At 39.5% G+C, this 26,338-nt stretch overlaps 1 protein-coding gene across 1 annotated transcript in view; it reads left to right on the top strand.

The window, feature by feature from the left end:
- The window catches only part of LOC126240282 (transformation/transcription domain-associated protein), a 491,514-nt gene that overhangs the window by 301,246 nt on the left and 163,930 nt on the right, over window positions 1-26,338 (top strand). The window contains exons 44-48 of the mRNA XM_049947913.1: window positions 5,788-5,936; window positions 9,614-9,871; window positions 9,980-10,110; window positions 17,638-17,797; window positions 22,231-22,487. Coding sequence (XP_049803870.1) covers window positions 5,788-5,936; window positions 9,614-9,871; window positions 9,980-10,110; window positions 17,638-17,797; window positions 22,231-22,487 — 955 coding nt within the window. The remainder of the gene's footprint in view (window positions 1-5,787; window positions 5,937-9,613; window positions 9,872-9,979; window positions 10,111-17,637; window positions 17,798-22,230; window positions 22,488-26,338) is intronic.

Here is a 26,338-nt window from a genome sequence, read left to right as displayed (position 1 = left end):
GCAGATCAGTTAGAAGATTCAACAGATCTACTAAAGAAACTGCCTATACTGCATTTGTCCACCCTCTTTTGGAGTTCTACTGTGCGGTGTAGGATCGTTGCCAGACAGGATTAACAGAGTACATTGAGAAAGTTCAAAAAAGAGCAGTTCATTTTGTATTGTTGAGAAATAAGGGAGTGTGTGTCCCTGACATGATACAGGATTTGGGGTGGTAATCATTAAAAGAAACACGTTTTTCATTGCGTCGGAGTCTTATCACAAAATTTCAGTCACCAACTTTCTCTTCAGAATGCGAAAATATTTTGTTGACACCAACCTACACAGGGAGAAACGGTCATCATAATAAAATAAGGGAAACCGGAGCTCGCACAGAAAGATATAGGTGTTTGTTTTTTCCGTGCACTGTTCGAGCGTGGAATAATAGAGAATTATTGTGAGGGTGGTTCGATGAACCATCTGCCAGGCACTTAAGTGTGATTTGCAGAGCATCCGTGTAGGTGTAGATGGTGCTGTGCATGTTGCTCCAGTTCATACAGGCCAAGAGTTTATGTGTGAGATGGGGTCCAGAAATTTGGTTTTGTTTAGAGGAGGAGGTATTGCAAGTGGTTTGGGCCTGATTGACATGGTTTTGCAGGATAATATTAGTCAGGATCAAACACTGGCAGAATCTGAACAGATGGAGGTTATTGTGCAAGGAGGGGCTGCAACCAGAGATGGGTAATTCAATGGTAAGGCCATTTGGTCTGATTCCATGAGGCAAACACTGATGGAAGAACAGTATGTGGGACTGGGCCCTGGCTATGAATAAGGAAATATATTCTGTATTGGCCCAGACGGAAGGACCAAGGATCCATGCTGGAGAATAAAACCATGTAAAAATATGTAAATAATGTGAAAAACATTCATAAAAGTTTGTAAAAATACACCTACATACATAGGAAAAAATCATGAAAAGGACGGAATAGATGAAGTATGGGGAAACACGATGAAACCTGTGGGAGCAGGCCTATAGTGAAAGGTGAAAACCAACTGAAATTTACGTGAAAACACAATGAAAGAAAAATAAATTAGTAAAAAGATTGTAATGTGGGTTGCAGTTTGGCGGGGGAGTACGTGTGAAGAAGGGGGGCAGCAGACACGACTAGATTAGGTGAGGCTAGTATGTGCATAATGGAATAAGAGAGGACGACTGGGGAGAGGGATTTGTAAGGATGAGGTGGGGGTTTGTGTGGTACAGGAAGGTGTGGAAAATAACACAAAAATATACGAGAATGACACAGGATGAGTGATCAGTTTGAAGGTCTAGGATTAATGATACCAGCCAGTGTACTGTGGGCTGTGAGATGTTGCACCAAGAATCAGTTTCACAGCCTGTGCCACCCGGATCCTTCCTACCAACACCAGATTTTCTGAATTGCACAGGTGTGAACAGTTCCCGTGCTATATATATCTTATATTCCCGTAACCCTACTGGCCTAGATCTTCATTAGAAATTGCACTTCATCACTTATCCCCTTCCCTGTTCCCGTACCAGCATTACACAGTCCTCTCTTCCAGTCTTTTTACTTCTCTCCTTTTCCATTCTGCCCCCCGCCCACCCCCACTCTCCATCTAACCTCTCAACTACACCTAGCTGCCCTACCTTCTCTGCAACTTGTCTCTGTAAACTCCCACAAGTAGCACTTGATCATGCCCAGCTGCTATCCTGCTTCCCTCCCATTCCCCTGCCCCAATCTCATTTTTACCCCCACCACCCAAACTGCTTCTCCCGTCATGGCAGCTGCTGGCAATTTGGCCTTTGCAGGCAGAGACAGTGGTCACGTGTGTGAGTTGCGTTTGTGTGAACCTGTGTGTGTGTGTGTGTGTGTGTTTGGGGCGGGGGGGGGGGGGGGTCACGTCTAATTCAGAAGAAGGCATTTTGGCTGAAAGTTTACTTGTTTAACAATATTTTTGCTGTGCCTCATTATGATAATACATCAGTTCTAATTGAGAATGAGGTATCTGAAAATATTCCAGAAAAAAACAAAAATATTTTAGAAAGACTTGAATCTTGTTTCTATCAAAATGGACTAAAACTAAATGTAACTAAAACCAAAATGATGCAATTTGAAGCTAAATCAGTAGAAAGGACTGAAATAAAGATAACTTGCAATGATCAGGATATCACAGAACCAAACCACGTGCAGTTCTTAGGCCTAAATCGTGACAAAAATTTAAATTGGAAGGTACACATAGATTACTTAGCAAATAAACTGAACAACTTAGCATTTGCAATGTGTATTTTGTCGGGTGCCACAAACATGGATACCAGAAAGATAGTTTATCACTGCTTCTTTGAGTCAGTTATTCGTTATGGCATAATCTTATGGGGAAATTCAGCAAATGTCACTAGGCTCCTAGTATTACAAAAGAAAGTAATTAGAAACGTGTGTTGCAAAAAAACGGGAATCCTGTCGACCACTGTTAAAAAATTTAAAAATACTATCTATCTCCTCACTTAACATATATGAGATGGTGGTGTTCTTATATAAAAATCAACATACACTAGACACTTTCCATTTTGACAACAACTACAGCACTCACCACAGAGATAACTTCAAACTTCCAACACATCGTTTAAAACTTGATGCCCAAACGCCATAGTGTATGGGGTTAAAAATTTTCAATCGAATAAAAGGCAGTAATATATTTAAAATGGAGCTTGTTTCACTGAAAAGACTGCTCTTTACTCTTCTGCTGGAAAAGTGTTTTTATTCTGTCGAATTCATTGAGGACAGCTTCACAGTCTGAACACAGGGATTGTATTACATGTATTATTTTATGTACATGTGTAGCTGTAACTTGTAAAATATAATGTAAACTTTTGTATTTCTCTTAACGTGAAAAAAATTTCTTTTGTAAAACTTGACATGTCTCCTGTACAGCAAATCAAATTATTTGAAAATTGTACGTAATGAGATGAATAAATAACATATCTCCACTATATGGTGAGAAGCAATCTATCCTTATCACTTACGTAGGTGTACATGTATGTAGTTTATAAGAATAGTGCTTATAACCTAGATCAAATATAAGTGAAGCATTACAACATGACATATTACATAAAAAGTGTCAGTTATTCATACATGTATATTTTTCCCCCCTTGTAATTTTGAAAGACACAACAGTCAAAGTTCAGCAACAAAGAACGGTGGAATCTTCCAGTGATTGTTGGCTGTCATGTAAACTGTGTATGGCCGCTACAATGAAGATTCTGCTGCTTTCATGTTGCATTGTTTGTGTGCGTGACAGGAAACAGAGAAAGCAAGACATAACTTAAACTATTTATAGATTTTGGTAATAATAATTTTGCATGGCCCAATGGCCTAGTGCAGGCTTTCAATTAGACTCCACGACACGTCCGTACTGGACAATGTTAGCTTTATCCATGAAGGTGTACAGGCAGTACGAAATGTACAAATCTGAGAATGGAAAAAAATTTCTCACACAACCTCAACAATGGTTCCTCTGAGCAAGCAGGGAACTATTATCACTGCCACAGTGTGGATGGTGATCATGTAGATGCTGTTAATCACACAGCAACATTCCGCATTACACGAGAAGTCGTCATAATAATCAAAGCAAACATAACTGACACGACAGAAGCCACATGCATCACTCTGTGAGTAGACAGCGGCAGCAGTGGTACAAAAACACATACAAGTCAGCCTATCATAATAACAAACGTCAGCATGAAGATTGGTCACAGAACTGTGAACCAGGTGTGACAATATCTGAATCAGTTTTTCAGCTAGTGAAAATCATAACAAAATCCTTAAAAGTTTCAGACATCACCCCCATACATTCCGACAGAACTGCGCAGGGGGGGACTTCAATGTATGTATGCACATATATGCATTACAACAACATCTTCTCACTTGTAATCATTTACGCGAGAAATACTGCAGTGTGAAAGGTTAAATATCTTGTTGCACTGCAGTATTCAGCACTGGGGAGTAACAGAATTGCGTGCTGTTTTTTCTAAACTCGAGGCCATTTGCAGAGAACCAGTTTAATTTTGAAGAACACTTCGTTTACATTTTAAGTAGTGAAACTTCCACACTAGGCTTAATTGTAATACTTGAATCATCAGCAAAGAGCAGTGTATAAGTGTAGATGTAGCTGACGACCAGATTGGAAAGTATATAGTGCTGTTGGGGGGGAAACCCTGAATTTTACACATGTATGTGTTCAGTTGCAGTGAGATTCTCAATCTTAATATTTTGAGAATTACAGTTCTAAGATACAGAAATATTCAGAGTACCTCACCAGAGGATAAAGGAAGATAAGATTGTCAGTGACTTTCCAAATGCTGCAGTGCAACATTGTAAAATTTGCCTTGAAGTAGTTTCTGTTATATAAGATTTCTAGTTTCGTTCCTGTTATAGCCCATGTCAGGTTTGGTGTCAGAAAATTCGATGCTCAGGTAGCCTGTGATTAACAAGTTCATTGATGTGACTCTTCAAGCTTTCCCGGTGGATATGTTGTAAATAGTCTTCACTGGTTTGCTGCCGGATCACCTTGTGTAAATTCCACAGTATTTCCTCGGAGCATCTGTCCGACATCAGGTTGAACCACCTGAAGATGTCAGACAGTTGCTCTGAGGAAATATTGTGGAATTTGCACAACGTGATCCGGTGGCAAACCCATGAGAACTATTTACAAGTTCATTGATGATAACATGAAAGCTTCTCTTCTTCTTCTTCTTCTTCTTCTTTGAAGTTTAATTACACAAACACTAGTAGTCGTTCTGCCAGGGTCTCTGTCTTGAAGTGGGTGAGACCCAGTAAGTCTGGTGTACTGTCAGTTACGGAAGACTGACTCACCATTACTGAAGTGTCAGTTAATGCTTCACATGATGCACTAACCTTTCTGTGTTTGCATGGACTCTGACACCCCATAATACCAAAGTCCTGGAGGTCCACAGTGATAGAGGCCAAGTCTTGATGTATCACGATGACAATTGCTGGTAGCCCCACATAGCATCGGCGGCAAACATCCAAGGTGGGTACACTGGCTGCATCAGACAGTGGGCCACTGGAGGTACTAGGAGAGACTCTTGATACATTGACTGTGGCAGTGGTTGGTGTAAAGCTTAGAGAATTTGTCTTTGAAGAGCATGATGTGAACTGGTGTTCTGTGGTTGTTTGCTGGCATAAATAAGGTCGTGACACACGGATACAGTTCTATCTACTTGCGGGAATGTCACAAGTGGAGATAAAATCTCTAGGGCCCATGATAGCATCGCTGTGGTTGTGGATGTGTGCGCTGCTCTCGAGGTGTCTGCTGCAGATGGGCAAAAAAACCAGCCTTTTTGGTTACTGTCTGGGATGTTTACTATTGCACAAGGCAAGCATTGGTTCGTGATGGAGTTGCTGGGTTGTAAGCTGACTACAACAGCTGACGGCTGACTCTTGGCCAACTGCGGGATGCAGGTGTAAGACAGGTTGCTGTCTTGTAGGTGCATAGCCACAGTCACAGCAGTTCCCAGTGTTTATTGTTTCTGGTAGTACTTGTCCGTTTACTTTATTTGTGTAATGTTGTTTTTAGAGGAGGGACAGGTAACAGTCTAGAGCAATATAATGTTGTATTAGCTGATGGTGGCGTCTGTTCCTTTACCACTAATTCTCTAGTAATTTTAAGTGTGTCATTATCATTATTACACATAGTGAGGTTAATTTTTTTTACCTGAAACTTGTGTGTTTCCTCTTTGCAATGTTAGTAACTGTTGGTGTTTTCTTTTCAAAGGTGAAACTGTACGACTCAGTGATGAAAGCCTGAGGTTGCCTCCCATTACATATGTCTTAAGCCAAGCAGATAGCACTGACAAAGCCAATTATTTCATGTACTTACAAGGTATAAGGGACGACATGGATGAAATGGATTCTGATAAAGAGGTGTGTAAGCTGTAGTGAACTATAAAATTTTTTGTATATGTTAGTTTGTCCATGTAATTTATTTGTGGTAATTATATCGTGCAAAAGACAATGTCAGACATTTTTCCATTATTGTGCTTTCTGTCCACTTCATTGTTAGAATTTGCTACGTGTGGCAGCACATAGTATGAAGATCTGACAACTCAAAGCGTGTTGCATTCACACGTTTATAGTACGGTAATGGCCAGTAGAAACCGTTTGAGTGATGATGATATTGCCAGGTGGCTTCTCAAAGACATTAAGGACAAAGGAGAATTTATTGATGAAAGTGTTTGGGAAGAAACTTCAGCTGTGTGCAGTGATACAAGTTGTAAAGAATCAGGTTCTACTCATGGAGCAGACAGTGATGAAGAGACACAACCTGTCGCAATTACCTGGAAAATTTATTGTGGTGGCAATGGTGATCCCTTCATGTTCCCTTTTCTGTCACGCAACAAGGTTCCACCGTCAATATTTTAGATGCTGCACTTAGTTTTACCTACCACAGCTCTGGAGTGTTAAGGTACGAAGGGAGCAAGGTGAAGAATGCTAGTGACTATATTGAATAAGAACAAGATTTGTCTCCCCTCAACGCCATGCTTGATGCTAAAACTCTTTTAGGTTCAAATAAGTATGTAGTCCATAAATTCTGCTGGGCAACAGTAACTGAAAATGATGTTAGCAAAGCAATAGGCAAACTAAGTAATTCCAGAGCAGAGGACTTCTATGGTCTGTCAAACTTTGTCATAAAGAAGATATCAAGTGATCTTCTGTCCCCTCTAACCACTCTCATTAACCCTATATTACAGCAAGGGATTTTCCCCGACTGTTTGAAAATAGCAGTAACTATTCCCATATTTAAGAAAGGAGATAAATCAAATCCAAGTAACTATCTCCCTATCTCATTAACCCCAATAATATCTAAAATAATCGAAGACTGTGTTCACCAACAAATGAAACACTATTTTGAGAGGAATAACTTGTTAAGTAACTCACAGTATGGATTCAGGTCTAAACTATCCACAGTTAAAGCAGTTGAAAATATTGCAAGTGATATATATGATGGCTTTGAAAATAAGTTAACCTCCTGTGCTACTCTCCTAGACCTGAGTAAAGCATTTGACACTGTATCTCATAGTACTTTGATCATGAAATTAAGACACTACGGCATGGAAGAGGACACCCTGAAATTATTAGAATCCTACTTAAGCAACAGAGTACAGTTTGTTAGTGTAAATGGGCTGCTGTCAAACCCACAAACAATAAAAAGAGGTGTGCCACAGGGCTCCATACTTGGGCCCTTCCTGTTTGTAGTGTACGTTAATGATATGCCACAGCATTTAACCTGTAAAACAGTCCTCTATGCGGACGATACAACTTTTATCAATTCAGGACAGACTCTTGAATCTGTACGAGAAAAAAATAATATAATATTTGAAAAATCGGTTCATTGGTTTAGTGCAAACTCCCTATTCATAAATGAAACAAAAACTGAAGAAATATTCTTTAATTTGAAGGTATCAAACAAAGAAAATAAGTCCGTTAAACTGTTAGGAATGATGATTGACCAGAAACTTAGCTGGGATAAACATATCACATACGTCTATTCTAAACTTGCACGTGCTATGTTCCTACTTAATAAGCATAGGAGTAATGTCAGCCAAAACTTGCTGCTGCATTCATATTTTACTTATATCCATCCCCATCTTTCATATGGTATTCTGCTCTGGGGAAATTCTCCCAATTCAATATCAATTTTCAGATGGCAAAAAAAAAAAAAAAAAAAAAAAAAAAGCTCTTCGATGTATAGTGGGTTTATCTCCTAGGGATACATGCAGGGAACATTTCAAAAAACTTATCATGACAGTTCCTTGTTTGTACATCTATTATTGCTTATTACACGTAAAAGAAAACATAGCTCAACATCCCCTTAGGTCATCTGTCCACACCCATAATACAAGACAAAACCACACAATTGATCTGCCATACTCCAGATTGTCCAAGATACATAATAGTTATAAATATGTAGGCCTCGAACTGTTTAATATGCTTCCTAAAATTGTACAAACAGTATCTAAAAGTAAATTTAAGACAACTTTGGGTCAATGGCTCAAAGGTAAAGCATTTTACTCAGTTGATGAATATAAAGATGGTAATATGGCAGATTTGCTGTTTTAACATAGAGAAAGGTACCTCTGCCTGAAGTAGGACCTAAATTTGGAAAAACAATATCTAACATATAGGCATAATAGACCTATTTCGAGTGCTCTATATTTGTATCAATAGCTTAAGATAATGACATAGTGTTATCAACATGTATATGATAATGACATAGTGTCATCAACATGAATACTCCCCTCTTAATATAAATCTGTATACTGTTTTCTTTTTTATTGTAAAATTAACAATATATAAAACTCCAAATGTGTGCTATTGTACTACACTAACATTCATATGATTTATATATACATTGTTATGAGAATATAACCATCTTTATACTGTAATTGAACTTATTGACGAAGCCCATTGTATAAGAAAATACTGAACGGCTAATAAAGATTCTTATTCTTGACAGTAAATTCAAAGAACTTATGTACAAAAAGAAATGTGGCTATAGGTGAGAGCTCATTAGAATTCAAAAGAAGAATTGAAAGTGCTAAAATCCAAAGAAGCCTACGAAATGGGGTTTTTGCATTTTCTGTCTGTGATTCAGAAAATAGTTACATTTTTCCTCATGTTCCCTATTATGGAATGACAACAGAGAAACTGTAATTTGTCCTAATTTACCTTTTCCAGTCTGAATAGTGGTTCATTTGGCCCAGCAATTGCTAGCTTGTGTTGTTCAGGCTATCACATTTTTACTGATAGTAGTTATGTGCCTATCAAAGTGATATGAAAGTTAGGTGACTTTCATTCCTTGACAATAGGTTACTGACTGTTCAGTACATTCTGGTTGAATGAAGTTGTTGTTGTGAAAAGGTATATTACTCAATAGACAAACACAAACATGGAGAACAACTAAAGAGTCACCTTTCCTACAGAAGAAATCTAATCAGACAGCTAGTCAGCCAGGTAAGAAATACAAATTCAAGGAAAAGAGGAAGACCATCATCATCTGACATCAAGGAGAGACTATGTGGGAAGAAGCATTTTGTAGTGCAAAGTGGGAAAAAAGTCAACTAAGGACTGCATGGTTTGCAGCAAATGCAAGAAGAAATGAGGAAGAAGGGAAACAATTTTCTACTGTGTAACATGCAAGAGGAAGCCTGGAGAGTGTTTTAAGAAGTACCATACAGAAATGAATGATGAACAACCAAACAGCGTAGTTTAAAAACCAGTGTAAAAGGTGATAAAGTTGTCAAGTGACCTCGTATTGCATTTTTTTAAACAGTAGTGTAATAACTCTTAATGTCTTACAGCCTTACAAGTATAAAATAAATAAAGGGTTGGTACGAATGAAGGTAGTAGAAAAACTGAATTGGAAAGAGTTAATTTTCTGTAAAATTCTATCGTAGATAAATTCCAGTTTTTGTTAGTTTATATCAATACATCTAATATCATGATCTATCATTTGTGTCACTTATTATTTTATATAATTGTAAAAAGTGAACCATATCAACTACAGTACACTAATTCTTTTTCTCTGTTATCTTTGACAGAGTGAAATTGACCTGGATGGTATAGTATCAGGTGTAGAAGCAAAGGATGGTGAGGAAGCGAGGAACAACCGAAAGACGTCTCTGCGACAGATGTTGATACGGCAGAGCAAATTCATGGAATCTGTTCGGAATACGTACACGAGCCATTTCCTGGTTGCAATGGCACAGCTGTGTCATATGGACACTGGTTTAGCTGAGTGTGTGTGGCTGGATTTCTTCCCTCGAGTATGGAGAGTACTAAGCGACAGGCAGCAGTCAGTAAGTAGCTTTTGTGTGTGTGTGTGTGTGTGTGTGTGTGTGTGTGTGTGTGTGTGTGTGTGTGTTTCTTCCCCTTTACGTGTACTCAGCAGCTGTAACATGTTTTAGGCTCTAATCACAGACTTAGTGCCTTTCCTCGCCAGTGGTGCACATGTTATCCAGAAGGACTGCCATCCAAGCGCACTGAATTCTTTCACAGAAGGCCTCACAAGATGCATTGACAACTTGCCTTTAAAGCCGTAAGTACAGAAGTTCTGGTTTCACATTAAGATTTAACTTTATCATTGGCCTGTTTGGCAAAAGCATAATTTGTAAAGATACATCACAATTGGAAATCTCAGTTATTTATACAAAAAAGGTAAAATGGTAATCTGAGAGCCACTCGTTTTATAATGTATCAGGCTGTTTTAACTTGGGGATGCTAAACGCCGGTAATTTCCCAGTACATAAGTTGCTGTAGTCAGACCTGACAAGCATCTGGAAAATGTACATGATAATGCTGCTGCTGATGATGTTGGGGTTGAGGTTTTTATACTGGTCTCGAAAATCAGAAAAATTATATAAATACTTAATATGAAGTAGAAGATATAAATAGCAGCTGAATAGTGTAAGAGGAAGAGCAATGGCTTTTTATCAGTGCAGCTTCTTTTCTTCTAATATACTCATAACTATACAAAGTAATCATAAGTCACTCATAAAATGCTAGATCCAGAGATAAATAATGTTTCTTTCTGAATCACTTATTATTATTTCAACGGTATTCACTATTATCTTTATAAAAATTGAAACATGAAGCACACCTGGAAAACACCACACTTCTGATAATACTGCTGTGTAATGTCCTTACAAAGAAATACCAGCAGTTATTCGACATAATAAAGAAGTAACTCTTACATCTAGCAAACTAATGTGACTGGATCCTCTATTTCTTGGGTTTGAGAAAACTAAAGGCTTGAGCTACATAATTCTAGGGTAAAATGAAAGAGGTTTTTCCACTCCCATTAGAAGTACATTTAACTCCAGTGCCTCCAGAATGAAGCTCCCTCTTTTTTTCAGCAAACCCTTCAAATCCTATAATTATCAGTGTGAATAGATTAGCACTAGTCCTAGTTTGTTTTAGTATTCTTTGCAGAAGTCGGTCATTTTGACTGCTTCTGCCTGTTAATGTATAACTTGAGTCATTTATTATCCCCGAAGGCTTTCCTTCATGACACGGTTTACAGAACACAATGTAAAAATGAATAAATGACTATAATTAATATAACAATACCAGAGAAGGAAAGTTGTTACGCACCATATAGCGGAGATGCTGAGTCGCTATAGGCACAGTAAAAAGATTCACACAATTAGAGCTTTCGGCCATTAAGGCCTTTGTCAGCAGTACACACACACACACACACACACACACACACACACACACACACACACACACACACACACACAAACACAACTTGCACACAAATCTGCAGTCTCAGGGAGCTGAGACCACACTGCGAACAGCAGCACCAGTGCATGATGGGAGTGGCGACTGGGTGGGGGTAAGGAGGAGGCTGGGGCGGGGAGGGGGAAGGATAGTATGGTGGGAGTGGCGGACAGTCAAGTGTTGAAGTTTAGACAGAGGTCAGGATAGAAGGTGCGGTGGGGGGAGGGGGTAAGTAGCGGAAAGGAGAGAAAATAAAAGACTGGGTGTGGCAGTGTAGTGAAGGCTGTGTAGTGCTGGAGTGGGAACAGGGAGGGGGATGGATGGGGGAGGACAATGACTAACGAAGGTTGAGGCCAGGAGGGTTACGGGAATACAGGATGTATTGCAGGGAAAGTTCCCACCTGCGCAATTCAGAAAAGCTGGTGTTGGTGGGAAGGATCCATATGGCACAGGCTGTGAAGCAGTAATTAAAATGAGGGACATCATGTTTGGCAGCGTGTTCAGCAACAGGGTGGTCCACTTTTTTAGTGGCCACAGTTTGTCGGTGGCAGTTCAAGCGGACAGACAGCTTGTCGGTTGTCATGCCTACATAGAATGCAGCACAGAGGTTGCAGCTTAACTTGTAAATCACATGACTGGTTTCACAGGTAACCCTGCCTTTGATGGAATAGGTGATGTTAGTGACCGGACTGGAATAGGTGGTACTAGGAGGATGTATGGGACAGGTCTTGCATCTAGGTCTATTACAGGGGTATGAGCCATGAGGTAAAGGATTGGGAGCAGGGGTTGTGTAAGGATGGACGAGCATATTGTGTAGGTTCGGTGGACTGTGGAATACCACGGTAGGAGCATCGGGAAGAATAGTGGGCAGGACAGTTCTCATTTCATTGTTACATTCCATCCTGGATTTTCGATTGTATAATTAGTATAAACATTTCTGGCAGCAGAGGAGAGGAAAACAATTAAGACTGTAATGCTGATTTCAGTTTTTAATAAGAGCTATATAGACATTCTGTTTAATCATCATCATCATCATCATCATCATCATCATTTAAGACTGATTATGCCTTTCAGCGTTCAGTCTGGAGCATAGCCCCCTTATAAAATTCCTCCATGATCCCCTATTCAGTGCTAAAATAAGTGCCTCTTCTGATGTTAAACCTATTACTTCAAAATCGTTCTTAACCGAATCCAGGTACCTTCTCCTTGGTCTGCCCCGACTCCTCCTACCCTCTACTGCTGAACCCATGAGTCTCTTGGCTAACCTTACTTCTCCCATGCGTTTAACATGACCCCACCATCTAAGCCTGTTCGCCCTGACTGCTGCATCTATAGAGTTCATTCCCAGTTTTTCTTTGATTTCCTCATTGTGGACACCCTCCTGCCATTGTTCCCATCTACTAGTACCTGCAATCATCCTAGCTACTTTCATATCCATAACCTCAACCTTGTTGATAAGGTAACCTGAATCCACCCAGCTTACAACAAAGTTGGTCGAAAGATTGAACGGTGCACAGATAACTTAGTCTTGGTACTGACTTCCTTCTTGCAGAAGAGAGAAGATCGTAGCTGAGCGCTCACTGCATTAGCTTTGCTACACCTCGCTTCCAGTTCTTTCACTATGTTGTCATCCTGTTAGAATATGCATCCTAAGTACTTGAAACCGTCCACTTGTTCTAACTTTGTTCCTCCTATTTGGCACTCAATCCGTTTATATTTCTTTCCCACTGACATTACTTTCGTTTTGGAGATGCTAATCTTCATACCATAGTCCTTACATTTCTGATCTAGCTGTGAAATATCACTTTGCAAACTTTCAATCGAATCTGCCATCACAACTAAGTCAATCCGCATATGCAAGACTGCTTATTTTGTGTTCACATATCTTAATCTCACCCAGCCAGTCTATTGTTTTCAACATATGATCCATAAATAATATGAACAACAGTGGAGACAGGTTGCAGCCTTGTCTTACCCCTGAAACTACTCCGAACCATGAACTCAATTTACTGTCAACTCTAACTGCTGCCTGACTATCCATGTAAAGACCTTTAATTGCTTGCAAAAGTTTGCCTCCAATTCCATAATCTCGTAGAACAGACAATAACTTCCTCCTAGGAACCCGGTCATATGCCTTTTCTATATCTATAAAGCATAGATACCATTCCCTGTTCCACTCATAACACTTCTCCATTATTTGCCGTAAGCTAAAGATCTGGTCCTGACAACCTCTAAGAGGCCTAAACCCACACTGATTTTCATCCAATTGGTCCTCAACTAATACTCGCATTTTCCTTTCAACAATACCTGAGAAGATTTTACCCACAACGCTGATTAAAGAGATACCTCTTTAGCTGTTACAATCTTTTCTGTTTCCATGTTTAAAGATTGGTGTGATTACTGCTTTTGTCCAGTCTGATGGAACCTGTCCCGACTCCAAGGCCATTTCAATTATCCTATGTAGCCATTTAAGACCTGACATTCCACTGTATTTGATGAGTTCCGACTTAATTTCATCACCCCAGCTGCTTTATTGCACTGCAGTCTATTGACCATTTTCTCCACTTCCTCAAATGTGATCCTATTTCCATCATCATTCCTATCCCATTCTACCTCGAAATCTGAAACATTACTGATCGTATTTTCACCTACATTGAGCAACTCTTCTAAATGTTCCCTCCATCTGCCCAAGGCATCCACAGGATTCACCAGCAGTTTTCCTGACCTGTCCAAAATACTTGTCATTTCCTTCATACCTCCCTTTCGAAGACTGCTAATTACACTCCAGAATGGTTTTCCAGCAGCTTGACCCATAGTCTCCAACCTGTTTCCAAAGTCTTCCCAAGATTTCTTCTTGGATGCTGCAATTATCTGTTTGGCTTTGTTTCTTTCTTCAACATAACTTTCTCTGTCTACCTGAGTTCTAGTATGTAGCCATTTTTCATACGCCTTCTTTTTCCTTTTACAGGCTGCCTTGACTGTGTCATTCCACCAAGCTGTTTGCTTCATCCTACTTTTACACACTACTGTTCCAAGACATTCTTTAGCCACTTCTAGTACTGTGTCCCTGCACCTTGTCCATTCCTTTTCCAATGACTGTAATTGACTACATTCAACTAACTGGTACCGTTCTGAGATCGCTGTTATGTACTTGTGCCTGATTTCCTTATCCTGAAGTTTCTCCACTCTTATCCTCCCACATATGGACCTGACCTCCTGCACTTTCGGCCCCACAATCCCAATTTCACTGCAGATTAAATAATGATCAGTGTCATTAAAGAATCTCCTGAATACACATGTGTCCCTCACAGCCTTCCTGAATTCCTGATCTGTTATTATATAGTCAATGACAGATCTAGTTCCCCTGCCTTCCCAAGTATATCGGTGAATGTTCTTATGTTTAAAAAAGGAGTTTGTGATTACTAAGCCCATACTGGCACAGAAATCCAAGAGTTGTTTCCCGTTCCTGTTGGCCTCCATAACCTCTCCAAATTTACCCATAACCTTTTCATACCCTTCTGTTCGATTTCCAATCCTGGCGTTAAAATCACCCATGAGCAGAACAACTGTCCTTGCCCTTTACTCTAACAACTACATCACTGAGTGCCTCATAAAAACTATCCATCTTATCTTGATCTGTCCCTTCACAATTCGAATAAACACAATCCTAATTTTCTTGCTAGACACTGTCAAATCTATCCACATCAGTCGTTCGTTTACATACCTTATTGCAACTACGCTGGGTTCCATTTCTTTCTTCATGTAAAGCCCTACACCCCATTGTGCTATTCCTGCTTTGACTGCTGACAGGTAGACCTTGTATTCTCCCACTTCCTCTTCTTTCTCACCCCTTACCCGAATGTCACTAACAGCTAAAACGTCGAGCCCCATCTTACTTGCAGCCTCTGCCAGCTCTACCTTCTTCCCAGAGTAGCCCCCATTGATATTAATAGCTCCCCATCTCATTACCATTTGTTTGCCAAGTTGTATCTTAGGAGTCCCTGGTTTGTCAGTTAGAGGTGGGACTCAGTCACCTCCAAAGGTCTGAGGCATTTTGCTCTGATTGTTGCCAGCATCATATTTAAAGTACCAGGGAAGCAGGTTGCTAGCCTTACTTGCCCAGAGTCCCATTGGGTTTTACCCCTAACGGTTGAGGGACTAACCAGTGGATTTGGTAGTCTTTGCTGTATGAGCACAGAGGTGACCACGACTCAGAATATGTCCGAGATGCCCAGCCTTATTCCAAAGTAACTGGTATCTCGACTGTCGGGACCACTTACTTGGCCACTCATACATTGCCCATGGTTCATGTACTAGGACATGACTACAGGAACCCACACCATGAATATGTTCTTAATTATCAACAGCATTATATAAGATACTTTCGAAAAAGTAATGATTCACTTGCGTATGAGGGGGAATTAGCAACACTGCTTCGATCTTGCATGTGTATTAGAATAGAGTGATCTTCAGTCACTGTGTCTGCCTAGGTACCTAATCTTGGATGCCATTTCTATTTATTTTCAATAAACTTGTTTCCTACAATTCCATTTAGCAGGCTCAAGAAACTTCTGGTTTTGAAAGGTAGCAATTTAAATTAGCTTAGATTTTGCCCCTAAACCCCATAGTGACAAAATACTTGTGAATACTGTACATATCAGGAAGGAGGATTTGAAAATACAGAATAAGTATTTTATACAAGAATGCTTATTGTTCACTTTTCAGAGTCATGTTGAAATACTTGATCCACACACTTTTATTAGTAAAATAATAGGAATACATTTTTATGTAAGAAATCAAAAAAATAATGGCCACCTCCGATGGTGAGAGAAGAGTATTAACTTCATGCGTCCATGGTGGCTAATCAGATTTACTTGTCGTGTGTGTGGAAAATGGCTTCCTGTAGTGCAGAGAACAGGACTTTCTGAAAAGGACTTACGTTGAAATATCAAGCACATGAATTTATGTACAGATTGCATATTTACTGTGAAATGGAAAGGGACAACAGTGGGCTTTCGATACCAGTGTGTAAAGTGATTGGGAGGGGGTCAGAAGCATTGAACATATCTACAGCGACAATGAAGTGAGTCAGAAATGATAAAGAGGCTGTCACTTCGTTTGGCAGCTCTGTTATTCTGACTCCTGGAAAGTCAAGGGAGAGATTGTGTCATGTGACTGAAACAGACAACTTTGACAAAAGTGCTATCAGGCAACATATGTACACATACTACAGCAGGAAGAAATACTCGACACTTAAAAAGTTGATGTCATTATTGTAGGACATTGGTTTAACAGGCAGAATGACAAGTCTCTTCATCACTTAAAAAAATAAAAAATAAAAAAATAAAAAAAATTGAACTCCAGTAGAAAAAATTCTCAGGAAGAAAGTTACTAATGAAACACAGAGACATTGTGGCATGGATATGTCGTTTCCTGTGCGAGTTGCTAGCATTAGATCCTAAGAATGTAATATGGATTGACGAAACATGGGTCAATGTGCATCATGCACAATCCGTTGCAAGGACAAACGCAGATACCTTTAAAGACTGATCCATTACTCGTTTGCTACCAAATCTCAGTGCTGTTAGTGTTTTTGTAATGGACAGTGTGCCATATCATTCTTTGCAATTAAATAAGGCACCATCAGCTCCTCGAGGAGAGAGCAAATAGTCAGCTGGTTGAAAGACAATAACATATGCTTTGAACAGAATATGTAAAAAGTGGAATGTCTGGAATTAGTGAAACAATACAAACCATAGAAGACACAGTATGTGAATGATACGTTAGCAGAGAACCATAGCTGCAAAGTTGCCATTTAGCATAATCACCATGTATAAATTATAGTTTATTTTGCCATTAACAAGGTACAGCAAAATGCACAAATGTTACGTGTAAAATATCGAATGAAGACATTACCTTTATTTTTCATGTGTGAGAACAGAAAACCGAAGATCATCGTTATTTGATTGATAATGTTTCATCGTGATCACACAAGCTTCTGTATCTTCGCTGCTGCTGTCCTCATTGTGTGATAAGTAATTACAATATTTTGTACCGATTTTTCAAACAGTGGAAAATCCAAGATGGAATGTAACAATATTATGAGTAGCTCCTTTCCTTCTCAAAATACTGTTATATTGATTTTTCTCTTATGCCTTCTTTTTTGTTCAAACTTGCAATCTCCTACCACATATGGTCCACAACAATCTTCCAATTTTCTTGCATTATTCATGTGACAGTCTCATTCATCTGCCTCCTTATAGTTTAGTTTTGAGACCCTCTCGTTCATAAATGTTTCATAAATTAAAATTTATTGCAGACTAATTTTGATGTATTTTTCCAGTTCTCTTATGAAATACATAGGTAAAAGTCATAACCTGTGGCACAGAATATCACTAATACTTGAAAAAATGATCGCTGAAGGTAATTTGAGCCTCCTGCAGAAAAATAAGAGAGACATCGGTGACTGCTATGAATTTGAACCCAGTGCTCCTGTGTATCAAGTAAGTCACCCTTTGTGATACTAGTTTGATCTTGGGATTATTATTATTATTATTATTATTATTATTATGCATTATACAACTTTTGCATGGAATATGTGAAATACTTTTCTGTCATGTTGTAACATCAGGACATAAGTTAAGAATAAACATCTGCACATAAATTAGGAGAGTGGAAGAACAGGCTATTGACTGAGAAAAGATGGCAGTCATTCTCAGTCATACCAGCATAAACATGACAGAAACTTATTAAGAATGACTCGGTGGTGCCATGTGTCATAATATTCCAGTCAGACTGATGAAAACTTAATTGAAAGATTTAGAGAAAGCTGCTTTTGTTTAGTGCAGGATTCAGTAGTCAAAAGGAAGTTAATTTCTAAACTGGTGGTTACAACAAATCATTTTTGTTAATGAAGATGAATTTTTTGAGTGTCGAACACTCGCATGAAAAAGAAAATTACTCTGGTTAATTATATATGTAACACACAAGAATTCATGTTCCTATCCTTTGCTCAGGTTCATTGCCAGACACAGTTTTGAAGAAACACTGGTTCTGCTGAGGCTGTACACAGTGCACCCCACAGGAAACTTGACTGATTTTATATTTGTGTAACTTTGAAAGCCATCTGTTAATGGATGAGTGAATTAACCAGCAAGGTATTTCAACTATGTTTCATTTTAAATTTAACAACGATGGCATCACAGACTGCTCGTAATAACCGAAATTTTAGCAGTATGTTTTGGACTTTAGTAAGAAACAATGTTGCAACATGCAAACATTAAGTAATGATTTAAATTTGGTGAAAGTACCACAGACAATTTTGAAAGGAGTCAAATTGTTTATGGGAGTGAAGCAGGAGTCATAAAAACATTTTTAAGTGGTATGCAAGGTTTCGTGATGATAGAGAGGAGATGATCTACATCCAGGAGCATCATTGACAAAAAGAGTTGAAGAATACGTTCAGAATGTGGGTGAAATGCTTCAAAATTACTGGTGTACATTTACTAGGTTGATTGAGGAGCTCAAAGGTACTGCTAAAACAACTGTGCATCACATTCTAACTGAGAGTTCAGGCAAAAAATTAATGTGTTGTCACTTTGTGCCCCACTCAGTTACTGACAATCAAAGAGATTACAGACCGAAACACTTGAGAGATGTGAAAATACTGGCTGCTAGGGACCCAGGCTTAATGTCATGCATCATAACAGCTGATGATGGAACTTGTTGTTGTCAATATTAGCTACTTATAAAGTGCCAAAGTTTGGGTGAAAAGGTCCAGAATCTCGGGGACAGAAAAAAAGTGCACATTCAGAAAAGTCGTGTCAAGGCACTGCTCACTGTTTTCTTGATTCAAAAGGAATTGCTTCAGAAGGTCAAATGGTGAGTGCGGATTACTGCCTGGACATTTTAAACCGTTTATGGGTGAGGACTGTTCAGGTTCGACCTGAATACCAGCATCAAGGAACATGGTACAGGGTGAGGCATAATGAAGAGTGATTTTTAAAAGGATGTTAAGTAAAAACACTTTGTTAATGTTTTTTAATTTTGTTATCATAAAATACATGAAAAAGCATTTTCTGCAGTAGTAGAACATCGGTTAGTTTTTGAAGGTAACTCTGGTAAGATGGTGTCAATTTTGACACACACATTCCTCCAGTCGAACCTTGAAGTGCCTCATCACATTGTGCAGCATTTCCAGTGGTATTTGAACAACTTCGTGTCGGATCCGATCTTTCAGGGCTTCAATTGTTTGAGGAGGATTCTTGATAGACTTCGCTTTACAGATAACCCCACAAGAAAAATGTTACGTTGTGAGGTGTGGTGAATGAGAGTGCCACGCAATATCCCCGTTTCGGGAGATCACATGATTTGAAAACAAATGATTGACAATATTCATGCTTACCTGAATAGTGTGGGAGGTTGCTCCATCCTACTGGAAAAACATCTCATCATTCACTCCGTAGTGTGCAAGTTGTGGAGTAAAAAAGTTTTCTGACATGTCTGCTTATCTTTGCAAAGTCACTGTTACAGCATTGCCAAGGCCATCTTCAAAAAAGTATATTCCTATGATCCCTAATGAAGACATGGCAAACCACACAGAAACTTCTGCAGAGTGCAATGGTTGCTGATGCAGTTCTCTAGAATTAACGTCACACCAAAATCTAAAGTTCTGCTTGTTCACATAACTGGAGGGAAGGAAATGAGCTTCATCATTGATCCACAAACGGTTTACAATGTCCTCATCTTGATAAATCTTGCCCAAAAATTCTAAGCAGAACTGGCTTTGGCTCACATAATCTGTTTCCTTATGGGTCTGGACCATTTGGATTTTGTATGGCTGAAAGTGCAAATCTTGGTGTAAAAGTCTTCATAACGATATGTTTTAAATGCCAAGTATAGTGTTGTGAGGGTGAGCTGAGCAACGAGAGGTTCTCCCAGTGGCAACGCTTACACGCTCGATGTTCTCAGGTGTGTACACAGTTTTTAGTCTCCCAGTTTTCTTCTTTGTCGTTGACGCTGTCACCTCAAAGTTCTCAACCCACGTTTTAATTGTAATGACAGATGGCACCGGCCTATTCCAATTAATGTTGGAAGTGCTTGCGGAATGCACGACATTCTAGCTAGTATGAACTACTGTTTTGATAAAATGCTTTGACAGCGTACGCATGATGCACAGCATCATGCGTACCCCACAGAGTCCAGTGCTTCATTACGACTAAATGCTATTTCATGCCAAACGTAACTGTCACTATCCCCTCCACCTCTCTCCGATGCAGCTTGTTTCACATGTTTTTTTTAAAATCATTCAATATTACATCTCACCGTGTATTTGTTGCACAACTATGCACTGGTGCACAAAAGCAAGATCATATATGATTTCTTGGTTCAAAAATGTATGGTGGTGCTTGAACACCCTCCTTATTTGCCTGATTTGTTTCCATGTGAAGTCTGGTTATTTCCCAAACTGAAAATGGTAATGAAAGGAAAGTATTTTGACATGAATTTATGTATTTAAAAGGCTACAACCATAGTACTGTAACAATTTCAAATTTTGAGTATCACAGTATCACAATTGTTTTGAAAAACTTAATAGTGCTTAGAGATGCGTATTGACTCACAAGCAGTCTAGTTTGAATAAAAAGTCATGTAAACTAAAAATAAACAGCACCTTTTATTTTATTTCACATAAGTCACCTTTCCTGTGGAATGGACTGTTTATATTTTGACTTTGGTGTATTATTCAGGCCCATTGGACGGTTTGAGTCTTAAGCGTTATTTTAAGAAAAATTACGGTATTGAAATGTGTATTACAACTTCAGTTCAAGAGAAAGAGAAGGAGATTTAAGGACTGATGGCTGTACTGTGACAATACCATCTTCTGGCAATGTGGAGATTAATGCCAAAACTTTGTTTTATCCCATCTTTCCTTACTTATCGACATTTACAAGCAATTGCACAGCTCCCACTTATTGTGAGAGTGTAGCTGTTAAGTGTTTTTCCAACATGTTCAGATCTCAATTGGATGGTGGGCCAAATCAACTTGTTTGATGGTGGTGACTTTTTCCAGCTACAGCCTCTCCCTGCACTGCAACCGCTCTTTGTGTGTGACAGTTGGTGTCCTGCACATTGCAATAATCTGTTTGCCTCACTCCTTTCATACAATACTGCAGAGCTCTGCAGAGCATCAGAGTATTTTTACAACTCTGCTAGTTATTAATATGTACATATGCCTCTTATTATTTTACAATTACAATTGGAACAGCAAAGTCACTACACTTATCAGTTTGTAGCAAATAATCAAGTTTGTTTCTCTGCAGTACAGGTTTGTCATATAGTGACAAAGATATGAATGAGACACTTATACTACCCCACAGAATTTTTATAAATCCGAGCAATGAAAGAAAGACAGATTTTATTCATTATCATTTCATATTTTTTTGCTAATTGCTGCAAAAATTGTTTTGTGTGGAAACCTTCTCCAGCAATATTCAGCATCTTTATTAACATTGCCAGAAGTTTATTTCAGCAAGTCGTCGTCTTCTTCTTCTTCTCTTTAACTTGTGATACTAAGCATGAACCTTGCAAGGCATGTTGTATATTTGTATCTTCAATCTTGCAAATTGTCATTGAGAATGAGCTGTAGACAGCACAGACGTGTGAAAGTTGAACTTTCGGAAAGTGTCCTTTCTCAGAGCTAACAGAGAAATGAGACAAGCATTTCCACATACACACATAGTTAAACTGTTAGGCACGACAGCCCAGTTGCCTTTATATTTTCCATTGTTTGTATTCTACCCCGGTCTTCTGATTATCCTGTGATAAACTGCTTTGTTCCATTCTGGTTGTTAGTATAGTGAAACTTTCCTGGAAAGTGATATTCAAGTTTTAATGTTACTGAGCATAGAAATTTTATTTTTGAATATTTTCCTTACAGTGGCAAGAAGTTCTTGATGCTCTTTCTGACATGTACTCAATGTTGAGTGAGGAGGACATGTGGGCTGGCCTGTGGCAGAAACATGCTCGCTACCGCGAGACGAATATTGCCATCATGTATGAGCAGCAAGGCTTCTTTGAACACGCTCAGGGAGCTTATGAAGTCGCAATGAGTAAAGTTCGCAGCGACTTTTCTGGCGCAACTACACCAGGTGTTGTGCAGACGGAGATGAAGCTGTGGGAGGACCATTGGATTCGGTATGTATGAGTCTTGTGTTGAAGAGTCAATCATTTTGTTAGTGGACTACAATGGATTACTAGAAACTCCAACAAAAGTGTAATAAAATAAAGAGGATTTGATTAAATAGCAGATCCATATGCTTAAAAATAAATTTATTTTCATGACCAGTTGTGGGCACCAGGCCACTATAAAGGAGTCCATTACTTTCCACAACATGACTCCTGCAAGGATTTATTTGTAGGAGTGATGTCTGTCTGTCTCTAGGCATTCAAAAGAATGAAAAAATCTCCTTATTGTAGTCCACATGTGACATAAGGGTAATAGTGTTGCCCCTTATCATTTAGCAGAACTAGTTTCTTTGTCATACCACAGATTTCTGATTGCTGCTTATTCTTTTTTGGAGAGGTTGAATGTAAACATAAATGCCTTACATGTTTCACGACAAACCTTTTCTGGTGCTTCTGTTGGGAACAAAGGGGCAGCATGCTCCATACGATGCAATCTGCTGTTGGTTGCATTCTTAGAGTAGGTGTATAATTTAGCACTTCAGTGTATCTTCATTCCAGATTTGGTCAGTGAGTTTAATTACAGTGTGGCTCCCTACAACGTGCCTAGGCCTCTTGTGCCAGAAATCAAATTTTGCTTTACGATGTGTAGAAGTTTCCAACTGCATGGAATTTCAATCTGTATCCACTGACTACGAATTCCTTAGCACCAGCTGTATTTGGTATAGATGTGCAACCCATTAATGACGTGAAAATTTGTACCAGACCAGGACTGAAACCCGGATTTTCTGGTTGTCACGAGCGGTCACCTTAACCACTTCAGGTACCTGTGCATGCTCCCTGAATCACCCCAAACCCGTACATGTTACGCTTCCTTGTGTCATACTGTGCTAGAGTCACACACCTGTAGTCATTGTGCCTTCAGCTTAGTCTGAAATACAACGATAACAGCACCAGTCTCGATACCTTGTGATGTCTTTCTCCCTGTTGTGACAATACAAGTAATGTTGCGGCATGAGGTGGTGATTATAGTTGACCATGACATTAAGGATGTAGACAGTGTGACGTGGAGGTTTGGAGCATTCTGGGGAGTATGCACGGATAGCTGAAGTGGTTTAGATAATAAGCAAGAAATCTTGGTCCGAGTCTCTGTCCAGCACAAATGTTCATATGTCACTAATGGATAGTATATTTATACCCTTTACAGCTGCCCCCATGGGGGGGGGGGGGTGTAAGTGGTGGGAAAAGAAAGTGCATGCTCCGAATGGGGAGGGAGCGGTATGGATAGAACGGGGTAGCAAAAAGGGAAGGAAAGGTGAATTAGTATGAACAGGTTAGTTTAGGTTTAGGCCACGTAGACTGCAAGAGCATAGTATGTACTGTAGAGACACTTCTTATCTGCATAGTTCAGAGAAACTTATGCTGGAAGACAGTACCCAATTGGCCAGTGTAGTTAAACAGCTGTTGAAGTAATTTGTGTTGTGATACGCAGCATGTTCGGCAACTTTATGGTCAAGTTTGTGGTTTGCCACAGTTTGGCAGTGGACATTCATGTAAGTTGGCAGCTGGTTTCTTGTTATGGCCATGCTGAATGCTGTACTGGAAATGCAGCTTAGTTGATATATAATATGGCTGTTTTCACGTGTGGCCCTGGCTTTTATTGGGATGGAAATGCCTGTGACTGGACTGTACTAGAATTGATGGGAGGGTATATGGAACAGGTCTCCTGGGCCGCCCACAGGAGAACAACCCATGGGGTGCAGTATAGAATAGGATTGGAATAGGGATGAACAAGGATATCTATAGGTTGGGTGGGTGACAGAACACTACTTCCAGGAATGTGGGTAGGATATCCTTCATCTCAGGGTATGACAAGAGGAAGTTGAAACTCTGGGGGAGGATGTGGTTGAGCTTTTCAAAGGCTGGAGTGATACTGGATGATCAAAGGAGCAGATGGCACAGGAGACTTGTTTATGGATGAGCTATTTAGGTTATAGTCTGTTAGTAAAGGCTCTGGTTAGGTTATTGGTATATTTCACTTTCCACTGCACATGCGGCATTCACAGGCTGCAAGGCTGTAGGGAAAAGACTTTTTGATATCGAATGGGTGACAGTTGCCAAAGTGGAAGTACTGTTGGTGGTTGGTGAGCCAACCAACATATTTATGGAGCTAAGTGAGAGGTGGAGATCAGCATCTAGGTGTTGACCGGATTTGAAGGATTCATCCAAGTGATCCATAAATAAGTTCGCATAGAATGATGCCATGCAAGTACCCAAGGCAGTACCATGTATTTGTTCATAGTTTTGGCTTTGAAAGTGAAATAATTGTAGGTTAGGATGTGGTTGGCTCCTAGCCAAGAGGATAAGAGGTGGTGGTTTGGTAACAGGAGGATGTTGAGAAAGATAGTGTTCCATGGCTGCAAAGCCATTGGCCTGCAGGATGTTGGTGTACAGGGATATGGCGGCCGCAAGGACCAACAAGGAGCCTGTTGGTAACAGGACATGAACTGTCAAGAGGTGGTGAAGGAAGTTAGCAATGTCTCGAATCTAGGATGGGAGGCTATGTACTGTAGTTTGGAGGTGTTGATCAACAAAGACAGAGGTTCGTTCTGTGAAAGTATTGTACTTAGTCACAATGTGAAGCCCAATAGAGAGACCTGTGGGATTGGGATTATGGAGTAAATAAGAGGTAGGAGAGCTTGGGATTGCTGGTGCCAAGATGAAGACATTCAGGTGTCAAGTTTTGGGATGGACCTAAGGTCTTGAGAAGCTGCTTGAGGTCATGGACTTCTGGGATGGGATCATGGTTGTAAGGTTAGTTTGCAGAGGTGTCGAAAAATTGGTGGAGTCAGTATGATTCATGACCACTGCGGTGTAGACTTTGTATTGTAGGTGGGAAGAATGAGAAGGTATGGATTGTTTTCCAGGTTATGGATAGCAGTGTGTTGCACAGGAGGAATGTTATACTCACTAGGAAGCATTTAGGAAAGGAAGGTAGGCCAAGTTGGAAGTGAGGAATTCCTGGAAAATTACCGGAGGATGACTGGGTGGAAGTGGATGTGGATAACAGTTGGTGGGAGGTTGGAATTGCTGTAAACAAGGTTCTATTTGGGCTTCAGTGTGGCTGTTGTCTGTGCGGTGTGTTGTGAAGAAATGTTTCCACTGCAGAGAATGAGTAAAGGAAAGAAGATCCCCTACAAATCCAGCATGGTTGAAATTAGGTGTAGGGCTGAAGGTGAGACTTAGAAAGTACTGAGCTGCTGCAGGGGTCAGATTTTTGGCAGAAAAATTGACGGTAGTGTTAAAATTGACGGTAGTGTTAAAATTGACGGTAGTGTTAAAATTGACGGTAGTGTTATGGGATGAGTGTTCCTGGAGGATGGAGAAAGTTTTTGGAGATGTGGAAGACTGATGTCAAAACTCCTTTTCTAAAATGCTTGGACACTTATTCTACTTTCTACAGTCATAGATGAACGAAGTTAAAAAAAATGGTCTTAAAGTATATTCCTGTTTTTAAGTTTGAAGTTTTATACACTTCTCAGAAAAATCTTCTCTTCTTCGGGGTCTCAGTTTGACAAGTATAGTTTACTAGTTCAGTAAAAGCACCATCACATTTACTTCAGCACATTTTTCACAGCTTGCACAAAGTGGCATGAAAGTAACTGTACAACTATCCTCAAACTTTGTCTTGCAGACCCAGTAATATTCAAGATTTACCTCTGTATAAGAAATGCAATTGAAAGATCTCTCTTTTTAGACTCTTAACAGATCCTTTACCAAGCTCCTGGTCATGGTCATTACACCTGGCAAAACGAGTTCTTTATCTAGTTTGCAGTTTCTTAGCAGTGTCAAGAATGTGAACA

This window comes from Schistocerca nitens, chromosome 1 (assembly GCF_023898315.1).
Source record: "Schistocerca nitens isolate TAMUIC-IGC-003100 chromosome 1, iqSchNite1.1, whole genome shotgun sequence".
Classification (NCBI taxonomy): Eukaryota; Metazoa; Arthropoda; class Insecta; order Orthoptera; family Acrididae; genus Schistocerca; species Schistocerca nitens.
This window is presented reverse-complemented; position numbering and strand designations above follow the sequence as displayed.